At 35.4% G+C, this 22,604-nt stretch overlaps 3 protein-coding genes across 3 annotated transcripts; 1 reads left to right on the top strand and 2 right to left on the bottom strand.

The window, feature by feature from the left end:
• LOC104246399 (uncharacterized) lies at nt 1-5,898 on the top strand. Its single transcript, XM_009802208.2, has 11 exons — nt 1-220; nt 462-599; nt 667-821; nt 913-1,006; nt 2,000-2,070; nt 2,159-2,265; nt 3,107-3,228; nt 3,466-3,554; nt 4,255-4,314; nt 5,298-5,402; nt 5,498-5,898. Exons 1-11 carry the CDS (start codon nt 61-63, stop codon nt 5,615-5,617), a joined length of 1,221 nt encoding a protein of 406 aa, XP_009800510.1. The 5' UTR covers nt 1-60; the 3' UTR covers nt 5,618-5,898.
• Nucleotides 5,899-6,586: 688 nt separating this feature from the next.
• Nucleotides 6,587-8,380, bottom strand: LOC104246400 (E3 ubiquitin-protein ligase ATL31-like). Its single transcript, XM_009802209.2, has one exon. The coding sequence runs from the start codon at nt 8,238-8,240 to the stop codon at nt 7,014-7,016; it is 1,227 nt and encodes a 408-aa protein (XP_009800511.1). The 5' UTR covers nt 8,241-8,380; the 3' UTR covers nt 6,587-7,013.
• A 1,784-nt stretch (nt 8,381-10,164) lies between these two features.
• On the bottom strand, nt 10,165-15,059 carry LOC104246401 (pre-rRNA-processing protein ESF2-like). Its single transcript, XM_009802211.2, has 8 exons — nt 14,915-15,059; nt 12,243-12,492; nt 12,061-12,124; nt 11,848-11,915; nt 11,423-11,512; nt 11,203-11,333; nt 10,539-10,691; nt 10,165-10,412 (listed from the first exon to the last, which is right to left on the bottom strand). Exons 2-8 carry the CDS (start codon nt 12,487-12,489, stop codon nt 10,395-10,397), a joined length of 771 nt encoding a protein of 256 aa, XP_009800513.2. The 5' UTR covers nt 12,490-12,492; nt 14,915-15,059; the 3' UTR covers nt 10,165-10,394.
• Between the last annotated feature and the right edge of the window lie 7,545 nt (nt 15,060-22,604).

Genomic DNA, 22,604 nt, shown 5'->3' with positions numbered 1-22,604 from the left:
TGATCTGACGGCGTTCCCCAAAAAAATTGGGAACACCTAATTCGATTAGGCAAAGCAAAAATGCAAAGGGTTTTGAAGGCTCGCCAGCTCGTTAGGGTTTTGAGAAACTCGTCATCTCCTATTCTGCTCAACTCAGTGTCACGAATTCAATCTCATTGTACCTTTGAAGCTACTGAATCATGCCTCAATTTTTCTTTGCGGCGTGGTTACTTTACCTCTGGTACTTATTCATTTTCGATTTGAGTAAGAGGATGTTTTTTTTAATCTGGATTTTACTAGGTCAAAAATTGCGAAAATTTGATTTATAGAAATTATGATTGCTATTTGAAGATTTTTTAATTAATTTGATTTTGAACTTCGACAAGGCTATACTGGAATGCTAGTAAAGTTGCTGTGTTTTTTCCAGCTAAATGACAGTTTTGATATATCGGTATCCTAAGATAGCTATTCTGAATAAACAGGTACTGCAATTTGTGGAAGTTATATGCAAACAAAACACAATATTCGGAGAAATGTATGTCAATGTGAAAAATGCTCTATGATGCTCAAGGCATCATTTTCTACAGAAGCAGGGACAGTTGAAAGTAGTGTGGCAACAGGTGATAGTTTGTTTTCTCGTATGGTTTTGATCTTTATATTTATTTCTGAAGCGTAGTTTTATAGCAGAGTCTGTGAAGGAATTGTATGATAAGATGCTGAAATCTGTCGTGGAACAAAGATCTGCTCCGCCAAATGCTTGGTTGTGGTCCCTAATACAAAGTTGTGCGAACCGTGAAGATGTTAATCTTTTACACGACATTTTGCAGAGACTTCGGATATTTGTTAGTCTCGTTATCTCGTTGAATTAATAGGAGGTCCTTGTTAATTTGCTCGTCTAATGGTAAGTAGCATGTGGTGTATGTTTGAGTGCAGAGACTTTCAAATCTCCGTATCCATGAGAACTTCAATTGTGCCCTCTGCCAGGACATTACAAAGGCTTGTGTACATGTTGGCGCCATTGACTTGGGTAAGTTTCTGAGTTCTCTTTGCTATTCCTCAGTATTTAACCTTAGTTACTTGTTCCCATCATTTGTAGTGCAAACTTGTTAGTATCAATAAGGAAGCTAGAATTTTAGACTGAAAGCGGAAGTGCATCTCATCACGTTGCTTTGACTCCGTACACTTGTTCATCCAAGCTAAGTAAAATTATTTTTTGTAAATTCTAGTTAAAATCTCCATTGTTCTCCTGAGTGAAAAATCTCAAGTAGGAATATACTTGAAACATTTGAGGTTTTAAAGAAAATTTTGTGGTTGCAAACTTTTAGAAGGGAAAGATTGACCATCTTAGGATTGGGATTCCTGCTGGGAATGACACACAGGATATGCTTCTGGCTTTTCTGATGTGTAAGTTAAAACTTTCTAAAAGACGAATAACTTGACTTGGGTAAATTTCGGAGTTCTCTTTGCTATTCTTCAGTATTTAAGCTTAGTTGCTTGTTCCCATCATTTGTAGTGCAAACTTGTTAGTATCAATAAGGAAGCTAAACTTTTAGACTGAAAGCGGAAGTGCATCTCATCACGTTGCTTTGACTCTGTACACTTGTTCACCCAAGCTAAGTAAAATTAATTTTTGTAAAAATTCTAGTTAAAATCTCCATTATTCTTCTGAGGGAAAAATCCTAAGTAGGAATATACTTGAAATATTTGAGTTTTTAAGAAATTTTTGTGGTTACAAACTTTTAAGAGGGAAAGATTGACAATCTTAGGATTGGAATTCTTGCTGGGATGACACGCCGGATATGCTTTTGGTCTTCGTTATGGATTTTCTAATGTGTAAGTTAAAGCTTTCTAAAAGACGGATAACTTGAGTAGTCAATAAATGAGGTGAAAGAAAAATTGCAAATATCATATGCAATTGATTTCTTTCAGTGGTATCTGAATGGATTGTTAAACTGAATCTTCAAGTATTTCTGCTTACTAAGAGCTTGTTGAGAATGTTAAAGTTTCACCTTGTATACAGGTAAGAAGGTGTTGTGGAAGCATAATGTGTACGGATTGACTCCTAATATTGGATCTGCTCACCATTTACTGGTAATTTGGAGTTATACTTTGGCTTCATGATGTATGATATGTGTGTGATGACTAAGCCATGTAAAACTTTGGTGTTGTATGACTGCAGTTGTTTGCGAAACAGCATAATGATGTTAAACTGTTGGTAGAAATTATGAAACTGGTGAAGAAGAACGATTTGAACCTGCAGCCTGGAACTGCAGAAATTGTCTTCAGGTACCGATCCAGTATAAACTGTTACCCAATATCTCTTCCCTCTTTGCTTTTTATTTTTTATTTTCTGTTGTCTAACTAAATCTCTGGCGATCCTATTGTTCTTTACCAGCATGACACTTCTATATTTCTGTAATATGAGGATCATAATATCCATGAAATCGTCAGTGTTCATTTCTTTTACTGACAATAGACATAATTAATCATGCTTTGAGCACTCTTTCTGGGAAGTAGGAACCTTTAGGACGAATAGGGATTTTCTACTACTTTGGATAAGAAGATTGATAACTATTTGAGTTGGTGGGCTTTTCAAGCTTGCTTTCTCCATTCCAATGGTCTATTTGTTGAACTTTGTTGTGACTTTCATAGTTTTATACACATTAATACCTTTATTTTGAGGTCAAGCCCAATTTCGAGAATTGCACATTACGTTGCATTCTTTTCCAGCTGGATTGCACCCATTGTCACATCATGTCGCGATAAAGACAATGACCTGCTCTAGTTCAATAAAAATTATGAGAACACAATTGAGTAGTAATATGCTTTTTGAGATCAAGTTGTGTAGTCCTTCCTTAATTTTTGGATACTTCAGACTAGGGCCCTAGCTTACATCCTAGAGGTTTGTGCCGATAGGATGATAGATACTGTACTTATTTTGAAGAGGTATGTACGCAAAGTGCCACTTAGCTATGCTAGTGTTAACATAATAATATGTATCTTAATGCAAGTAACAGCAATTATCTATATTATTGTTATGTCTTGGCTGAACTATAATCTGTTGCTTCCTTATACACTTCATTCTTTCTAAAAAGATCTTTTTACTTGTTGGATTGATTTATTGCAGCATTTGCTCCCAAACTGATAACTGGGACTTGATGTGTAAGTATGGTAAAAGGTTTGTCAAAGCAGGAGTGAAGCTACGAAAGACTTCCTTGGACACTTGGATGGAGTTTGCCTCAAAAATAGGTACTTGCTCTTCCTTTTCTCCTATTTAAAACTTCAAAATATTTAGAAATTTATATCAGAATCCTCTCATTTTATGCACGAGTACGGTGGCGGTTGGTGGTTAGTTTTTAAAAGTGCAGCAAGTAATAGGGTGAATATCTTAGCGGCTTCAGTTATGGGGTTATAGTTTCCTGATGAACACTAAAGCTTACTGCTGTGGCTTTGACACTCTGCTGTTACTGCATATTTGCTCTGAAGGAGACGTGGATGCTTTGTGGAAAATTGAGAAGATACGATCAGAATCCATGAAGGAACATACTCTTGCAAGTGGACTTTCATGTGCTAAGGTAATTCATTTTCTTAGTTTTGATTTATTTTACATTTCCTTTACCTCCCTCTCTTTCTTGTTTCAGCACAGAAATGAATGACCTAAAAGGGGATCCCAATTTGTATCATATATCCAATTGGAGAAGTGTCCAAAAAAATGTTTGATTTCTCGATAGTAGACTTGTTGACACATCTTTTGGTGCTTTCTTGCATTTAACACCACTGTAACTTACCTGTCGAAAGAATGTGCATTTGGATTGCTCTGAATAGTAACACCTCCTCTTTCCCATCAGATTATATTCAACTGAAGTAGGCAGCCATAGCTATGTGACGAGTCTTATTGATATAAGGGCAAGCTATCAAGTTCAACACATGGTTGATATATAGTGCTAGGCAAGTATTTTCCCACAGAGCCCCAGTAGCTTTTGACAGCCTTAGAGTAGTCTGGATAATGGTAAAATGCAGCATCATTGTTATGAAAGCTGATTTGGAAACTCCTTTAACTTTGGTTGTGAAATTGACTAGCTGATTGGTTTCTATTTCTTGATGATGATTATGAAACTCATGTCTCCTCATCTTTCTAGTTGCTTACAAGTTGCAAGTGCACCTACTATTTAACATCATCTTTCGGCAAATGTATATCCAAGCACTGAAGAGCGGCAGATGTGGTCTCACAATTCTTTTTTTGTCGATATTAACAAATTTTGATTTCGTTTGTAGGCTTTCCTAATTGACCACAAACCTGGAGATGCTGCTGCCATCATTCAATCACTCAATCAGGTGCCTGCCAGTTTTTGCTTGTTTTGAAGTCTATTTTATTGTTCTATGGAGAGGGTGCCATCAAGCATGGCATAGCTTGTGCAATGGTAGGATATTAGGTTGGAACCGGAGCTTTGTGAATAGTCTGCTCTTAGACAACTACAATGGATGTGCTCAAAAGATTGTTCATCATATCGAATATTGGATAATGTGCGCTACTGACTTCAGCAATTTGATAAATTATTGAAAATTCATTATCATGTATACCCCCCTCCCCCCAATTTTTCTCCTTTCCTTTTGGGATAATTGATCATGTATCCCCATTGGAATAGGCTTTTTAATATCGGTGACCATCTCAATTATCGGCAGCATCAGATGTTGATTTCTTTTTTTTGTTCCTACTCAAATATTGATTTCTTGAATGTATAAATTGACCGACTGATGTCAGAGAGCAAATCATCCAATTCTATATGTTTTGTCAGATATTAAATTCTTTAAAGTTCATCCAATCTTCTTTACTGTTCTGGTCTTCCAAACGTTTGGGGGGGGGGGGGTTTCTTGTGATCTGTGATTATAGACTGCTGTTTTTACAATGCTTGGTTCAATGAAGGGGAGGGAAAGGGAAGAAAGAGGGGTTTGAAGTTTTGAATGCTTTAGTTCTCCTTGTTGAAGGTTTATAGGTCCCAGATTTTGGTGCATTCCATCCAATTTAACGGTGCTTGAAAAACTAAGGAAGAAGGTTGACATGCATTTCCATCTTTGCTTATCCTCTTTTGTTTCTTAACTGAACAAGATAAATGAAATTACTTTATCCCTTCTGCTTGTCATTGTGATTAAGATTTTTGTGTAATAGTACTGAACAAATGACGTGGATTGTTATTTTTACCTATTATTCTCATGTTCTTGCACTTAACATATCCTGCAATATTTGGCCCTCATTGCATTTCATGCATATTTATTTTGAAACACTTAACCACACTTGAAAGTACTGATGTTCATTGCAGACAATACCCGATTCGAGAAGGCAAAATCTCATGATTGAACTTCAAAAGCTAGTCGCGGACTGGCCTTTGGAGGTGATAAAGCGTCAAAAGGATGAGAAGAGAAAGGTAAGCTGTTTATGCATTTTATTTTGAGCACATATAGGGCCACTGTATTTGTTGTGATGCTTATTCAATGTCGTCTTTGGTGTTACCTTTCCAAGGAGTTGGCTGTAACGCTACAACATGATATTCCTGCAATGCTCAGTGCATTGCCAAATATGGGCTTGAACTTGGATATAAATTTGGAAGATCTGACAAGAAAAGAAGGTGTCTTATCTTGAAATTTGGGTGAATAAAACATCGAACTTCATGTTGCCCCTTCACTGTGTATTTTGCATTACGGAGAAGCAGCCATCTCAGTTTACTACCTTCAGGAATATCTCCACATGTTTCAATCTTCGCAACTGTGATGCAACCATTAGTTGCTTGAAGGTAGTCTCAGAATACTCACCATTACTAGCTTGAGTGAGGATTCTTATGAATCCGACACATTGAATTACCCTTCTCATTAATTGACGTCCGTAATTTCTGCTGAATCATATATTGATGGGGTTTTCAGCTAGTTCAAAGTTCTTTTTCCCCATTTTAGGTGTTCTTTGATATAGATGGGGCTGACACTGCAGAAAGAGATGGTAGTGAAAATAAATAAGAAAATAAAGGTAATAAAGTCATGGCCTTAGCATCTTTTGGTGCATTCCTTCTTTTATTTCTTCATTGTAAATCAACAGGGTAATTTTGAGACCAGTGTTGTGAAGAGCGTGAAGGGAGGAAAAGCGACAACCACCTTTTCGCTTAAAGCTAGCGAAGCGCTAGCTTTTTTGAAGTGAAGGGGAATTTTAAAAAAAAATTAAAATAAATACTGCATAGACAACACATGTAACTGAAAGCAAATGTTCAATACTTCAATGTAAAAACTAAAGGGAAAAAAAATCCGTCAGCATTTCGTTGCTATTTAGACGTTGAAACTGTGAAAGAGAGAGGAGGAGGAGGAGGAGGTACCTGGACCAAACTTGTTGCATTGTGAAAGATGAAAAGTGTAGAAAACTTGGAACCCTAGTGGAACACTAGTCGCCTTTTTCTCTTTCTTGCTGCTGGTACTTGTATGTTTTAATAAAAGACCACCTTTTTTTAATTAAATAGGCAGGCGTGGGTAAAGGGTCGCATCACCCTATCTAGTCTGACCTTACTATTTGCAGACAATAAGAAAATCAAAATCAGCACCATCATCTTGACCAAGGAAACAAAACAAGTATCAACAAGTCTATTTCCTTTCAGATTTTCTATTCTCAAAACATAATTACATCATGAAGGTGTCTTAATTACTAAAACCACCTACTAGATAAAACACACTTGAGCCCCTTCTAACCCTGAAAACCCCCTCAAGTTGAACATTATATGCTTATAAAATAATAAATTAATCAACATTTCAATGAATTTCTAGAAAGTGATATTTTTGAATTTCAACTTTTGGCATTATACTTTGCAATAAAGTCTATGCCAAAAGTTTCAAAGTTGGGGTGCCAAACTAGCATTGATCACTCTTTCTCCTCAGCAGCCAGCGCACAAAAAGATTGTCCTTTCCGCCACGCTATTGAAGTCAAGCATCAAACATGTGCCGATTAAAGGACCTAAGATATGGATTTCTTTTAACTCGAAAAGTAAACAGGCTTGAATTCTTTAAACCGGAGGCCGAGCCGAGTCATCTGCCAGCAAACCGGGTTCATCACCTTTTGGCTCTAAGCATTTGAACGACGGCATTTTGACTGCCATTTTCACACTGCGTGATGTGGAGCCCTCTTCAATATGCCTTACTTTTGGTGACTTAATCGATGGACCTCTAGTAAAGAACGGTGGTGCAATCTTGAAAACCCACCGGTCCGACTTTGCTTCCTGGTCGAACCGGTCAATTCTCCCGAAAGACCTCGCACCAATATTGCTTCCCTCTCCGGTTCTGTTCCCTGCTCTAGTGCTACCATATCTTGGTATTGTGACTGCACAACTCTTTGTCCGGTTCAGTAGTGCCCGGCTCATCACCTCTTTCCTAACATTCTCCGGTAATCTGAGAGTGTACCGGTCCAAATTCTCCCCCGGTACCACTAACGCGTGGCCGGTCGAATGTGACCTGAACTTGTTAAACATCCTTGGCCTCTTTATAGAAAAAGACGACAATGGCGGGTTCGGCACGTTGAAACTTAAAGTTCGATTAGCTTTCGGTTTTACAGTAGAGGTCTCCTCTTGCTGGAGCATACAATTTTCATCACTCTCTACTTGTATTGAAACCTCGTTATTTTGCTGCAAATTCTCTGTCCCTACTTGATCAGGGTTTGGTACCTCAGCGGCTTGAACCGGCGGTTCATCAGGTTGAGGAGTACTAAGGTCAGCTCGGCAAACCGGGCAAGTAACATGAGACTTGAGCCAAGCATCGATACATTCAGGGTGGAAAACGTGATCACACTTTGGGATCAAACGCAGCGTTTCGTCGTCTTCAAACTCGTTCAAACACACAGCACATTCCAAAGCTCCTTTACCGATATGATGATCCTTTACTTCGGCGTAGGTAAAAGTGGGGAAAGTCTCTATGACCAAATTATCGAGTCCACGTGTGGCAGCAGCAGCACTACGGCGGCGCATGGAAAGTGTTTGACGGATGGTGTTACCGTTAGCGGCGCTGCGGTTGCGGATGTAAATTGAGAAAAATGCAATGAAAAACAGTGCAGCTATGAGAACCACTATAATAACGGCCATTGCTGGGCTGACAGTTGGATACCGGAACCGATTGTGCGGTCCAGAAGAAGAATCTGATGGCTGCGCCGCCGCATTTGGCATCATTGGACATGATAATACGAACAGGAGGATCAGGAGATGAATATTGACGAGCCCATCTTGACTTTTAAAGCTAAACATGTCTCATATAATGCAATTCAATGTAAAATTTCCTTCCCTCTGTTTTTCAGTCGGATGGAGAAGGCGATGTAATGAACTTTAGGGAGTTAATTTTTTTGGGTTTATATATAAATCCACAGAGAGAGATGGAAAAAAGACTTCTAATTGATGTGGAAAAGTCAGTTGTATTATTTGAACAAGGAAAAGAAAGTTTGACTTTTACGGAGGGGATTACAAGGCAGCTTCTGTGAGGAGCGCTTTATAAAGAAGTATTTTCGGTAAGAATTAATTTGTGTTTGATTAATTAATTTGAAAACTGATTCTAAATGTATTTTTCTCAAAATACTTCTTACAAAAGTGCTTTTTGGAAGCTACATTTTTTCTGCTTCCCCTCAAAAATACCTTTTTTTTTTTTCTAAAAACTTGGTCAAACACCTTAATATTTTGGCCAAAACCGCTTTTGGTCAAAAAAATACTTTGGCGAAACACGTTATAAATTAAACTATAGGTAGAAGAGAAGACTGGCTGCTGAGAATTGAGATGTTCTAGAACTTGCACACTCTGGGTCATAATGAGTGGCTTCCACGTGGGCTTGGAGAATTTTAATAAGGTTGGTAAAGTAGTTTATTAATTCATTGTTTGGATGAAATATATTTGCTTTAAAGTGACTTAACATTAGGGGTGAGGTTCTATTCGATAGTTTATTTTTAGAAAATGTTGTACCAAACTAATTTTTTATTATTCATGGGGTATAATGAAAAATTAATCTTTTCCAAATTATTCCAATTGTTTGATCAGTATTAATTCTAAGTGTGATTCGATTATTTATAAGTATTTTATTTTCAGAAGAAGAAATGATTTATGCACGTTCCCTATATTTTTTGTTAAATTTTAATTGACTCTGTTTAACTTTGTCCACATTAATTATGAGATGTAAGTTTTCTTTACGTGTGTCACACGTGTATTCCATGCTGTAACTATAACTTTCTTAAAATCATATAAATAATCTTAAAATAAGTGTGCGATGAGTTATACAAAATTACAGAGGAGAAAGGCCAGGCTCAAACTGAATATATCAAATATTCAACTTTAACAGTTTGATACTATTTAAAAACATATAGTTTCAATTTGAATATGAGGAATATCAACATGTCTTCATTAGGATGACTAATAGATCATTGTCGATTTCATGGTATATGCCTATAAAAAAGTACTAGTTACAAGATACTTAATAGTTACTAACATAAAAAAATTCAATTTATATGTATAAATTATAAATGCATGTAATTCCAACTTATGAGTCCTTTAACACAAGAATATTAGTTGATTGTATATATATACAATCAACTAGCTGAAGGTCTATCGAGAACAACATATCTGCCCTTTCAGGAGTAGGGATAAGGTTGCGTACATCTTACCTTCCCCCGACCCCACTTGTGGAAAACTACTGGGTAACAAAAATATATCACTCTGCTATTACTTATAATTAGAATAACGTCAAAATATAAAACTGTATGAGTGGACCAATAATGCAGAGAAAATTAGGAGATTTACAAGTAGAAAAAGAAATTTTAGCATTATTCCTGACCAAAAAAGAGGAATGGCACAAGGCACCAAATTAGGTAAAGTCAAAGTCCCAGGGGCAACATTTTGCTATAGAATTAGGAAGAATATGATGGCTGTTTAATACTTTTGGATAGATTTCCACCGAATTTTGACAGCACTGTTCATTTCTCAGCCAAGTGAATGATCCACTACGTCTTGATTATGAGCATGCACCACTACTGAAAGATTCCGAACAGCTGCTATGTAATACCATGAATAAGAACAATAGTTGTTGACCAGGTAAAAGAAAAGCATAGATGAACCAAATACTTCTCTCTCAGACAACACATCGAATCAGTTGTTACCAGTTAGAGCTAACTGTAATGATTCTTACACGAAATGATCCATGAGAAATACAAGAATTGATTTTAATTAGATGAGTGGTTCTACATATATAAACAACAAATATATTTAATATGTCATCTAAAATTAACCGCACATAAAGACAAAATTCTGTTCTAGGTTCAACTATCCTTCCAACATCTAATAACAGCCTAGGTGAGATTAATGTGCCCTCGAAAAAATTAACGAGCGAAACTTTCTGAATCTGTTTGCACGCTATCGCTCTAATCATTGACCACCAAATACCTGTAAAAGGTGAAGAGCAAATTCCATCAAAAAGTAAGCAAGTTTTCAGCAAAAGGTGATTCGGGTTTTTTTTGGGGTTAAGGTAGCAAGAGGTGATCGGGGTAGAAAGGTGGGAAGGGGACTTACTCCGGCCAAAATGTCCTTAGACAGCCTTGGCTTGATTTTCCCAGCTTCATCTGCCACAGGTTTTTTCTGTGGAAACTGCCGTATCACCTTTGGCTCAAACTGTTCACTTGGGAGATTAGAAATTTCCCCAGATTCTTGTTGGACCTTTTGCCTCTGAAAAGATGCATAGTTGAAAGTATAGGATCATATTACTCAACCATGAAAGACAAACAGCATAAGGTACATAAAACTGAGTGGTCGAATACCTATGCTAAAACAGAGCACAAGCCTATAAGTAAATTACTGAATACTATTCGGAGCGTGGAGAAGATGGTAACAGTTGCTTCTCCATTCCCTCTCTTTTTCGCCCACTAATACATATCCTTATTATCTTTTGTTTTGACAAAAGAAACTTCTAAAGACCTAGTGATATCTTAGCGATCTGCACTATAAGCTGTTGATGAAAACCTTACAGAACAAAAGGACCGAAAAAGGTATAGAAAAATGGACCCACAGCGTGATTGCCTCAAGTTCTAGCAACTATTTTAACTTTAAAGTTAAACATACAATGAAAACATTAAGAATGAAACTCAAGAGGAAGGCAGACTGAGATGATAAATACGAAATTCAATCAAGGGAGTTCAAAACCCCACTCCAAATGAATTCATTAAAATGACTCACTGACCTTCTTTATTCGTTCTTCAATAGAACTTAAAGCACGGGACTTATCAACTTGTGTAAGGTAGAAATCACGCTCCCTTGTAGCAGCAGAAAGCTCCAAAGCTAGTTTCTGCTCATGAACTGCATGCCTTTTTGCTGCAAAAATATTTGAAATACATCAGCTAAGTTGTGAAAAGAGATTAAAGGATGCAGCATTACCAAATAAATTAAAAACAGCATCATACCAATTTCATCAGTAATATCATCCCATTTGATTTTAGACAAGTACTTGATATTCCAAATGTCATAATAGAATGCTGATCTCTTCCTTCCACCTATAGGAGCAGAAAATTTGGCAGTAAAGAAAATAACATTTTATGGCCACTGAAAATACAAGAAAAGCAGAAGTTGAAAGCTGATATGAAGAACATAAACAAGGATAATGTTAAGACAAATGGAAAAAGCAGCAAATCCACATTAGTATACTTGTAATAGAAGGCAATCTTTTGGCCACCGTATGATTAATTGGTGTTTCCCCTCAGAAATGTGTAAAAAACAAGCACACGTAACGAGTCAATACTCAGAAAGAAATAATGCAAAACTTCCTCCAACATTCACGATGTTACCCTATGGACCAAACGAAAAGAATCAAGATATCGTGTTATCGTACCTATTTGTTGACCATTTAACATATTTGCAACCCCCTTGGCAACACTCTTTTTCATAAATTCAACCCACCTACATATATAGATGATAGTTTAATGACTTTCGGTAATAAATACATAATCTTGCAGATGCAAGATGCAGTATTCATCATTTTAATGAAGGATAAATAAGAGATAAGCTGATATCTTAATCAAATAAACCTCAATATGAAGAATACCCTTCTGAAAATGCTTGCCCTCGGAATCCACCTGCCCGTTTCCGATTCATTTGAGCAGCAGCAGCTGGAAGCAAGGTAAATTAATATGGACAACTAAGCAGAGGGAAGGGGAAAACTGCTGCATAATGAAGCATTTAACCAATAATGAAGATATTAGAGCATAAACAAGGAACTCAACCAACCTTCAGGTACAAGATAAATCCTCTGAATTTCTCCAAACTGAGAAAGAACCTGACGAAGTTTCACGTGGTCCATACGAGGCGGTACTCTACGCACGTGACAAACTCCACATTTTTCACCCTTCACAGCTTCTTTAAGTGACTTTTTCTTCTTTTTAACTTTTCGTACTTCTGTTTTAGCTTCATCTTCCCTCTGATCGTCTGCACATGCTGGACTTGTTTTTTCAACCTCCAATTCTTCTTCACCCATTTACTGACAAATGACACCACGGCAGGGGGAAAATATGGTTTGAGTAACAGATAAACTTTCTGCTACATCGACAAAGCTACAAGTATAATTCCAATGTATTCAAGAGGCATACCAGCAGGTTAGTAGATTAACTCCCCCCCCCTATTTTCTCTCCACCTTAAGGACAGCTAGAAGAGATTGACAACCACATTCATTTAGTAATAATAGAATTCAGCAAATACTCTGTAGCTCAGAAGACAAAATGAACAACAGATTTCAAAAATAATAGGAATGTTACTCCACTAATATCTAACTATTTATGTACTTAAAAAAAAAAAGACAATATCCAACTATCATAAGTATTTTTAGGTTATCTATTGAAGCTAGGGATGAACATTCGGTTAATTTAACTCAGTTTTGAAATGTTCAGAACTGAGCCTGCTTTCGGTTTGGTAAAAATGAAAAACGAAACCAAACTGAAATTAACTCAATTCAGTTTGGTTCTATGAAATTCGGTTCAGCCGTCAAATCCCAGGGCTCAACACTGGACAAGCGGTGGAAACTGCCAAGCTGGAGTACGGTAGGGGCTGTGTTTTGGATAGCATGCGGCGACAAATAGCGACGAGAGAACGCTTCACTGAGGCGAGAGGCGTGCAGCGAAGCGCTCGCCTTTTTTATGTGAAACGACAATTTATATAAAAAAATAAAATATTATATACATATAACTAAAAACTCAATAACAAAACTATATTAATAAATATATCAATTCAAAAATTAAAGACTCAATAGATAGTCATAGCAGATTCATAAACTAAAGTCTAATAGTCTAAAACAAGCAACATCTATTCTTCTTCAAGATTTTCAAATTCTACAACTTCATGAATGTAGCATTAAATTGGCTATTATCTTCTTCATCCTCAGAGTCTTCATCAATTAGGGATCGGCTTGAACTTGCTACTCCCTTTCCCTTGTAACTTGAACTTGAAGAACTCCCCCTAAGACCATAGATATTCTCCTCAACTCCTGCCACCATAGAAACAGTACCCCAATCAAGATCATCTCCTACATACACTTGTTCATCTTCATAATTTTGGGGGGCTCCAGTTAACCATTCATTTGCCTCGCCAATGTTGTCCAACAAAATTGGATCAATGGTATCGCAAGCTTCATAACGTCGCCTCGATGTTTGATAATGAAGTTCCAAATGGACACAGGGAAAATGACCCAAACAAAGAAACGGGCCTTGTGATCTTTCTAGCAAAAGAAACTAAGGCCAGATAAGATATTTTTTAGAATGAGCCAGGTGAGACTTTTACAGAAACATGTATATTGTTAGACCAGCAATTATTACCTCTTTTGTGGCAATGTGATTGGGTGGATGGATGATATCAGTTCAGGATTTGTAACTTATAAATGTGATAGATAGAAATCAAAGAGAAAGCAAGTAAGGGTTCTTTTCTTTTTCATGGTAGAAATATCTATGGTTTCCCTGAAGACTCCACTCGGCAACACAATTTGAAAGGCCCAAAATGGAAATCCAAACCGTCAGCAACTCAGCAGCAAATGGTGGAAGACAGCCTAGCCTTGTTATTATGGATTTTGGTACTTTTGATTTTGTAGGCTGAGCAGTGACTATGACCAACGGGCTAAGGATAGTTGGGTTAACATGTAATTAGGTCATGAATGCGCTAAAGCTAAGGTTCATTGTGTAAATTCTTAATTTCAGTTTTCGGTTAACCAAAAATTTCTAGTTCGAAAAACTGAAAGGCACCCACGATTTACAACATGTTTATTTTATTACTATTTGAAATTATGGTCGAGTCAAGTGAAACGCTCACTCGAATTGGGATTTACGTATCATGACTATACCACGGGAACCACACCCATAGTCACGATGATTTATTTAAGCGCGCCTAAAGCAAGCTACGATATTCATCAATTGATTACTTTTCTAAGTTCAAGATCGTGTGTTAAAGTTGAGAGTTATGAAGCCATGTATTGGGTTGGAATAAGTGCTGGCAGCTCAATATTCATCAACTAGTAGCCTAAACTCATACCCAATTGAACCAAACACCCAGTTGTTTTTTAGTTCTCAAACTCATGTCCAAAGTACTCAAAGAAGCTTGCATTAATTACAGACCAAAGACCTCATCAATATCTGTATTTCAACACTATTTGAACATAAATCAAAGAAGAATTGATCTAATTACATGATTGTTCCCACAAAACTTAAATCACACATGGTAAACAGTGAAATAGGAGGTATTATCCTACTAACTACACAATCCGTAACAAATTGAATAGGTATATCAAATATTCAAATATGTTCAGTCCATAACTAATCAACACAGCCAAAATCTGAGTAAACAATCACAAACTCAATATGAGTAATCCAGAATTTAATCCATAGACTCAAGTAGAGAAAAATAGGTGAGAATTTACATACCTAAAAGCGGTAAAACTGCACTAAAAGACCAAGCAAGGTCTGGAAATAGAAGCCGAAATTCAAGCTTCCAGCAGAGGACAACAGCAACACGGTTTCTTCAGCAAAACCAGAAAAATCGACACCAAATGCTAGCGAAATGTGCTTCTCCGTTCTCTAAATGTGTGTGTGTTTAAAAATGTGAGTGGGGAAAGAAAGTGAAGAAGGAGAGGTGGCGGCTAAGGTTGGGTCTTCCTCAGAGCGAGGGGAACTAAGGAACGGCTGCTAAGGTTCTAAAAGGGGAGGTAGGGTTCTGTCCCTCTAGAAAAAAAACGGGCGTTTAGGGAAATGGGGAAAGGAAAACGAAGTAGTTTTGCCACTATACTACGCGGTTTTGTTGCTCAGGCCTTATAGGCATTTCGGGGGCGTTTGCACCTATACCTATTTTTTTTGTCACGTTTTAACTTATATCTGCTTGGGAAAAAAATTACAAGCGTACCCACTTTTCGCATAATTCAAGCATATGGGCCTTAAGTAGCAAAAAAATTTACCTGAAGTGCAGCAAAACTTCAGATATTTTTGCATAAAGTTTGACCTGTCTTGCAAAGGCAATCATGCAAACTTCAGTTCAATAAAACAACAGCATGTGTTGGCTGAAGTTTTTGTATGTAATTGTTGAACTTAAGCATTCTAGTAGTTGAAGCTTTGTTCTGTATTTGCTGAACTTTAGCATGTTTTAGCTGAAGCTTTTGATTGTAATTGCTGAACTTCAGCATTCCAGTAGCTGGAGTTTTATTCTGTATTTGCTGAACTTCAGCATATTTTAGTTGAAGCTTTGTTATGTTTGTGATGAACTTCAGGGCTGAAGTTTATTTTGTATTTGTTGAACTTCAGCATTTTAGGAGCTGAAGTTTTTGAATCTGGCTATTTTTGAATTTCTCCCAAATTTTTATCTTCAATGTTTACAAATTATCCATTGTTGTTAATTTTTTCTTGATTTTTTAAGAAACTATTTTTTTTTTCAAATTTTCGAGTTACGGCCATCCAACTGAATAAATAATACAATCAGCCAGAACAAAAAAAAAAGTGTTATGAAACAATAAAAGAAGAAGAAGAGTATTGCAGAGAAAAGTAGGGAGAGAGAATTCTTATTGATTTTGGGATGAATTACAATGGAATAAAACCCTCTATTTATAGGGAAAGGGTGACTTAGCCACCAAGTAATGAACCTAGAATCTCTCTAAAAATAGACATTCACCATAAATATAACTCTATTTATAACACTCTCCCTTGAATGTCTATTCAATAGATAATGTGTCTCGTTAAAATCTTAACTAAAATAAAACCCAATGGGAAAAAAATTCTAGAAAAGGAAAAAGAGTACACATATCTAACAATACGCTTTTTGGTTGCCTCGTTAAAAATCTTGCAAGGAAAACCCAGCGGGACAAAACTTTGTAAGGGAAAAAGAATACAACGCGTATTAACTCCCCCTAATGAGAGCATTAATTCACATCTTTAAGCATTTGCATTCCAATCTTGTGCACTATCTTCAAACGATCTTTGTTAGAAACTTGATAAATAAATCAGCCATATTAACTTGAATGAATATATTGCATCCTGAAATCATCATTCTTGATAGAGATGTAATGTCTTCATAAACTTTCGTAGAATGGCCTTTTCAATATCTCCATAGAGGTATTCTCGCTATCACATTATCATGCTTATAGTTATAGCAAAATACATGTGTGCACAAATTACACTTATCATACGGTACTTGGGGACCAAGAATTGTATATGCTTCAAGCGATTTAAATCCTTCAAGGATTGTCATATAAGTTAAGTCATATAAGCCATATAATAGACTTTAGATGCATATCAAATTTTTATGTCATGCTAGACATATAAGATATCGAAAACTGATTGCACATACCATTGACTTTATACTTTCAAGTATTTGAACAACATAGACAAAATTATATGTCTTTCATATGGAATCAATTCTACTTGAATTATGTCTCTTCCATTTGGCCAATACTTTTGTGTCTATATTCGATAGACTTAAGATCCTCATCTATACTTAGCGCTATGATAGATGTCGTCGATAAACATTTTATATCGGTTCCAATATGTTTCATAAAGACATAACATAGAGATCTCTTCATTCATATATTCAGGTACCTGAATCTCTCATGAGACTTTATAAAGTGTTATGTCATGTGATCTTCTAGATCACTTGCCTCCCTTATTATGATCATTTTGATCATTTGTTCATCTTCTTAATCAAGAGGTTTATTTGAAACCGATTTGTCTATATGGTTTAAGCGTACCATAGACTTTGTCCTTCTAGGACTTAATAGGAGCATTTGCAATGAGAATATAGTTACTTTCTTTGGGTCAGCAAATGCGTCTAGCATACTTTGCAATATATTGCAGATGAATTATCTTTTTATGAACTTCAAGTTTATATTATCGTATTTGAGGATCTAGATATACAAATGATAATTCATTCCACATAACTTTTTCTCAACTATTTATCGTCTCTCCCCCCTCATGTTGGAAAAACTAACTTGTTTTCCTCAACTCTGAAAATTCATCTTTGTGTGTTATGGTGCTAATCAAAATACACACTGCACATTAATAATAATACGATGGAATTATTTGGTTTCTGACCCAGAAGCACTTGTGATGGGAGAATGTAATATACTTTCGTATATAACCTATATCAAACTGATATAGATAACTTTGTTCTCATAAGCAATAGTTTAGCTATTAAGTGGAGGCACTCAATAAATTATTTTGCTAAACCAACTGTGATGTAACTCAATTTATCAAGATAAACTATCTTGGATAGAAAAGCTGGAAATTATGCTCTAAATTAAATTATTGAGCAAATTACCTTGCAAACACTAAGTTGCAGGTTAAAAATAATCGCACATGTAACCATCTCATAGATGCATCTTATGTGGTATACATGGCAGGTGAATGAGCCCATATTCACCTTTGATATTTCCAGCATTCATGGGATTCAATCCCAATTTTAGTTGGTCAATTTAATTAATGAGAACATGCAATATAAGAGAATTCGTAAAGAACTCTCTAGTTCTTTAATATTTATCCATGTGAATTCTCTTTTATTTTTGCACATCATGGCTAAATCAATTATGCCAACTGGATAAATTATCAAAATTGATAAACTTCAGGTTTACACCATGATGCGTGCAATTATCAATAAACTTCAAGTTTATTATGATATGGGTTTTTATATCAATAAACTTCTACTTTATTGTTGCATCCTTTTATTTATGCAGTACAAATTGGAGAATAAAGCGGGTAGCTCCTCACATATATATTACCCCGTTATAAGTTGTAGTAATAGAAGATATTAAATCTTTCCTTTATTTATAGTCTCAATATAATCGATCGCTTTCGCGTATACTTTGGAAACTGAATAAGTTTCTTTGAGACTTACTACAACACAATAAATTGACATGACAATCAATTGTATTCCTTCAAAATAATAATAATTGGCTCTTCCAAAACTCTCAATTAATTTGGTGCTACCACATATTCATCAACATCCCTATGGTGGATATCTCTTTTAAAGAGAAAGTTATACCATTATGGTTATGGTCAAAATTATATGCAAAATCTGGTTCTTGCATTACCGTTGTCTTTAAATAATCACATTGCCAGAATATTTTGGCGTACAGTAGGTACGTCACCAATGACCATTCATGCCATAATAATGACATTATTTTCTTATATCATCTCAAACCTTCTTCTAGAGGTGAGTATGATATATTCACTACCACTAGCACATTCATATTCTTCCAAGAATGAATATGTATTCATAAATAAGATGTTGTCACATTCACATCATGAATGGACCATAATCATCTATATGTACTTTATAAAATCTCATGTCAAATCGATGACAAACATTACTTTCACAGAGTGAAGGATTATTTTGAGAATCCTTATTATTCTCATTACTCAATGATGACGATTATAATTTATTCGTCTATTGCTACGTCCACATCCATTGATACATTCATAATAGTAATTTTGTCTTCTTTCAGACTTATCACATATTGCTATCACATTCTCTTAAGGGAACGAGAATGGAGCAAATTCAATAGGACGGGTTTTCAATTCCTTGCCCACAATCATACATGGATTTGATCATGGCAAGGCATAGAAATTTTACCACTTTGGGTGGTTATAATTTCTTTCAAACTCCATTAGAGTTGCAATCAAACTTTATCGTCTTTGCCTGTATTTAAAATCAAATTATAGAATGTCAAGAATTTGAAATAGAAAAGTAAAATACTTGCCTTAAATTCAGGATTTAATCATGAAGGAAGTTCATAGAACAATTAACAATCATTATGCTCAATCCCAAAACTTCTACTCAATTGGTCAGAGTCTCGTGCTGATAACGTGTTATGAAACAATAAAAGAAGAAGAAGAGTATTGCAGAGAAAGTAGGGAGAGAGAATTATTATTGATTTTGGGATGAATTACAATGAAATAAAACCCTCTATTTATAGGGAGAGGGTGACTTAGCCACCAAGTAATGAATCATAGAATCTCTCTGAATATAGACATTCATCATAAATATAATTCTATTTATAACAAAAAGGATACTTTCTAGCAACAAGTGAAAAAAAAATGAATAGCATAATCCTCACATAAAACTTGCTACCACGAGAAGAACTAATTAAAAGATAGAAGAATAAAGCTAAAAAGATGATAAATAAGAACTTATTTGATAATATTAAGCAGTGGAAGCAAACAAGATGAAGAATCTTAAGAGTGGATCCAAAGCTCTAAATATGAATTCTAACTGTACGTAGCTGGATCAATCCAAGTTCCAAATATTTAGCTGTACGTAGTTATAATTTTGTTCAATAAGAATTTTATTTCTAGAGGGTAATATAATTAATTTTACATTAGACATAATTTTTATTTAATTAATTTAAAATATTTAAAATTTTATACTTAACTAAAGTTTGGACTAATATTAAGTGTTTGTTCATGTAAGAATTCTAATATTTGGGGGGCGGAGGGGAGGGGATAGGAAAAAATCGATTATCATATAGTATTAAAGTCAAATTGGAAACATGCAAACCTATAGCAATAAGGATGAACTAGTAGTGGACAAATATATTCTAAATGCAAACTTTTAGCAATAAGAATAAATTAGTAGAAGACAAATGTAATCTATATAAGTTGTCATTAATTTTTTTTTTCTTTTTCTATTCATTTTATTATAAAAGATTAACGCAACATTAGTTATTCGTATACATTATATTGTCACTTGTCAATATTTTTCTATAAGTTAAAGGGTCAATCTCTTCGTTCACAAACCTTCACAAACCAAAAGATTTAATTTTTAATTTTATTATTTTGACAAATCATTGAAGAATTATGATAAAAAGTATGTTTGTGTTACTTGTTCGTTTACCGTATTAAATTGCAAAATAACAATAATTTCATAAGATATTCACAAGCATATGAGGATTTATATGGGGTATGATTACTTCTTTTTTTTATTGACGTAGCTAAATAGATCAACATCATGACTTTCAGAAACTTACACTTTCTTATTTAATTTATTATTTTATAAAAAAACTTAAACATAGTGTTTTAATACTAATATTTATGCAAGTTTTTAAAATTATATATTTATTAAAATAGGGTATACGCTAAAACTAGTATTATTTATAACAACATAGTAATTTTTGCAAATTTAGACTTCCCAACTCAGACTTTTATACAGAAACTTGAAACTTGTTTTTAATTTATCCTTTTATTGGGAACGTGCATAGAAATAGATTTTATGTTGCAGCATGAACCTTGAAGGACTTAGAGAAAAGTTAAATGAATTTAATGTAATCATTTTAAGAAGTAACTTTTGATAGATGTCAACGAGATTAACAGTTCCGCAAATCAATTAAGAACAAAAACCATTTATCTTCTTAATATAAATACTTTTGCAGTACTTTCTTATGCGAAACTAGACGTATAATAAACCAACTCACTCCTAAGACATTGGCACTACACAGACCACGTCCCACAGCTTGGTGTTTATAAAATAGACAGATTTACAAGTGGTCATTCAAAAATAGCCACAGTTTTAAAAGTAATCGACATTTAGTCACTTTTCATATAAAGATAAATCTGAACGTTCAAAATTATTATACTGGAGTTCCAGTATATTATGTTGGAATTCCAGTATAATATACTGGAGTTCCAATATAATATTCCGGTCCAACATAATATACTGGAACTTTCAGCGTGTAGGAGTTCCAGCATAATATGCTGGAAGTTCACACACAGGTGCATCGATCTCCAGTATATTATGCTGGAACTTTCCGTGTTGCAGCAAAATATTGACTATTTTTCAATAACTTTGCAAACACGGGTTATTTTTGAATGACCGGTCCAAAAACTGGTTAGCCGGTGCTATTAAAGTATGACTAGCAGTTTGCAAATAAATACCATTACCTCGGTAACAATGTCAATTAATCTGGTCGAGCCGGGTACATGAGCAAATGGCCTAAATTATGGAATAACAGGCTTTGAAAGTATTAAACTTACTTTACGTTTAAGCAAATAAACAATGTTCGGTCTATCTTAAACGGTGAATTCCCTATTTAAAATCCACGCCGGAGAACAAACTCAGCAGTTGGGATATTGCAAGGTTCTTCTTCGGACAGGCCCATCATGGATCTTACTGGAATGTCACTAGGTGATTCAACTGCTGACCAACCCTTGGACTGCTCAACTAGCTCAAGAATCTTCGCCAAAAAATAACAAAGTTAATACACATGGATGACTACTTCATCAGTGACAGGTTCCTTATTCTTGTAAGCAGCTATAAGTCCAGCATAGCAGAATTTATTAAGACCAAGACCAGCAGCAGTCATGTCCCTAACAATTGCAAAGTTGGAAGGGCAGCCAATCAGATGCCAGAGGAAACGAAGATTACGAATCCAACAGAAAAATAAACCACGTAACACCATGTTTTGGAAAGATTGGATGAAACTTGACACTGAAACATCAACAAGGAGAGCAGAGAAGTTTTGACGCTGCAGGAAACTTTATGGCTCTGCATCCAGTAGCTTCCTATAGCATATTTATCAAAAACTGTTTTCACTAATAAGCAGATTCTTTCAGTTAAATGAACTCTAATCGTATCAACATGTTACTATCCAGACTATACACTAATAATTTGCTGTATTCCAGACTATCCACTACATGATGGACCTAATCGTACAACTAACTAAGCAGATATCAAGATATGTCCATTTTTGTCATCTGGGAAAGATCTTCTCAAATCATCCCAAGCCTCAATACTCCAAACATCATCCAAGACAACAAGAAAACGCTTAAATTTCAAGCTTTTGTATAGCTGATCGGCTAATTCATCATTGGTTTTTGTGTAGGCATCAGAGAGATCAGTGATATGGCGCAAAATGCCTAATAGCATTTCCCTGACCTGATACTGTTGGGAGACAGTAATCCAAGCATGGATATCAAAACGATTCACCAAGCAAGGATCATTATAAGAGGCTCTGGCAAGAGCAGTTTTGCCTATTTCACCCATACCTACTATTGGGACAATATTGAGTTTAGATGACAATCTAAAGAATCAACATCTGATTCTTCCCAAGTGATCATTGAAGTCCCAAAATCTGTTTTCTTG

This window comes from Nicotiana sylvestris, chromosome 2, assembly GCF_000393655.2.
Source record: "Nicotiana sylvestris chromosome 2, ASM39365v2, whole genome shotgun sequence".
Lineage (NCBI taxonomy): Eukaryota > Viridiplantae > Streptophyta > Magnoliopsida > Solanales > Solanaceae > Nicotiana > Nicotiana sylvestris.
Note: the sequence above shows the minus strand (reverse complement) of the source record. Positions and strands in the feature narration are given on the sequence as shown.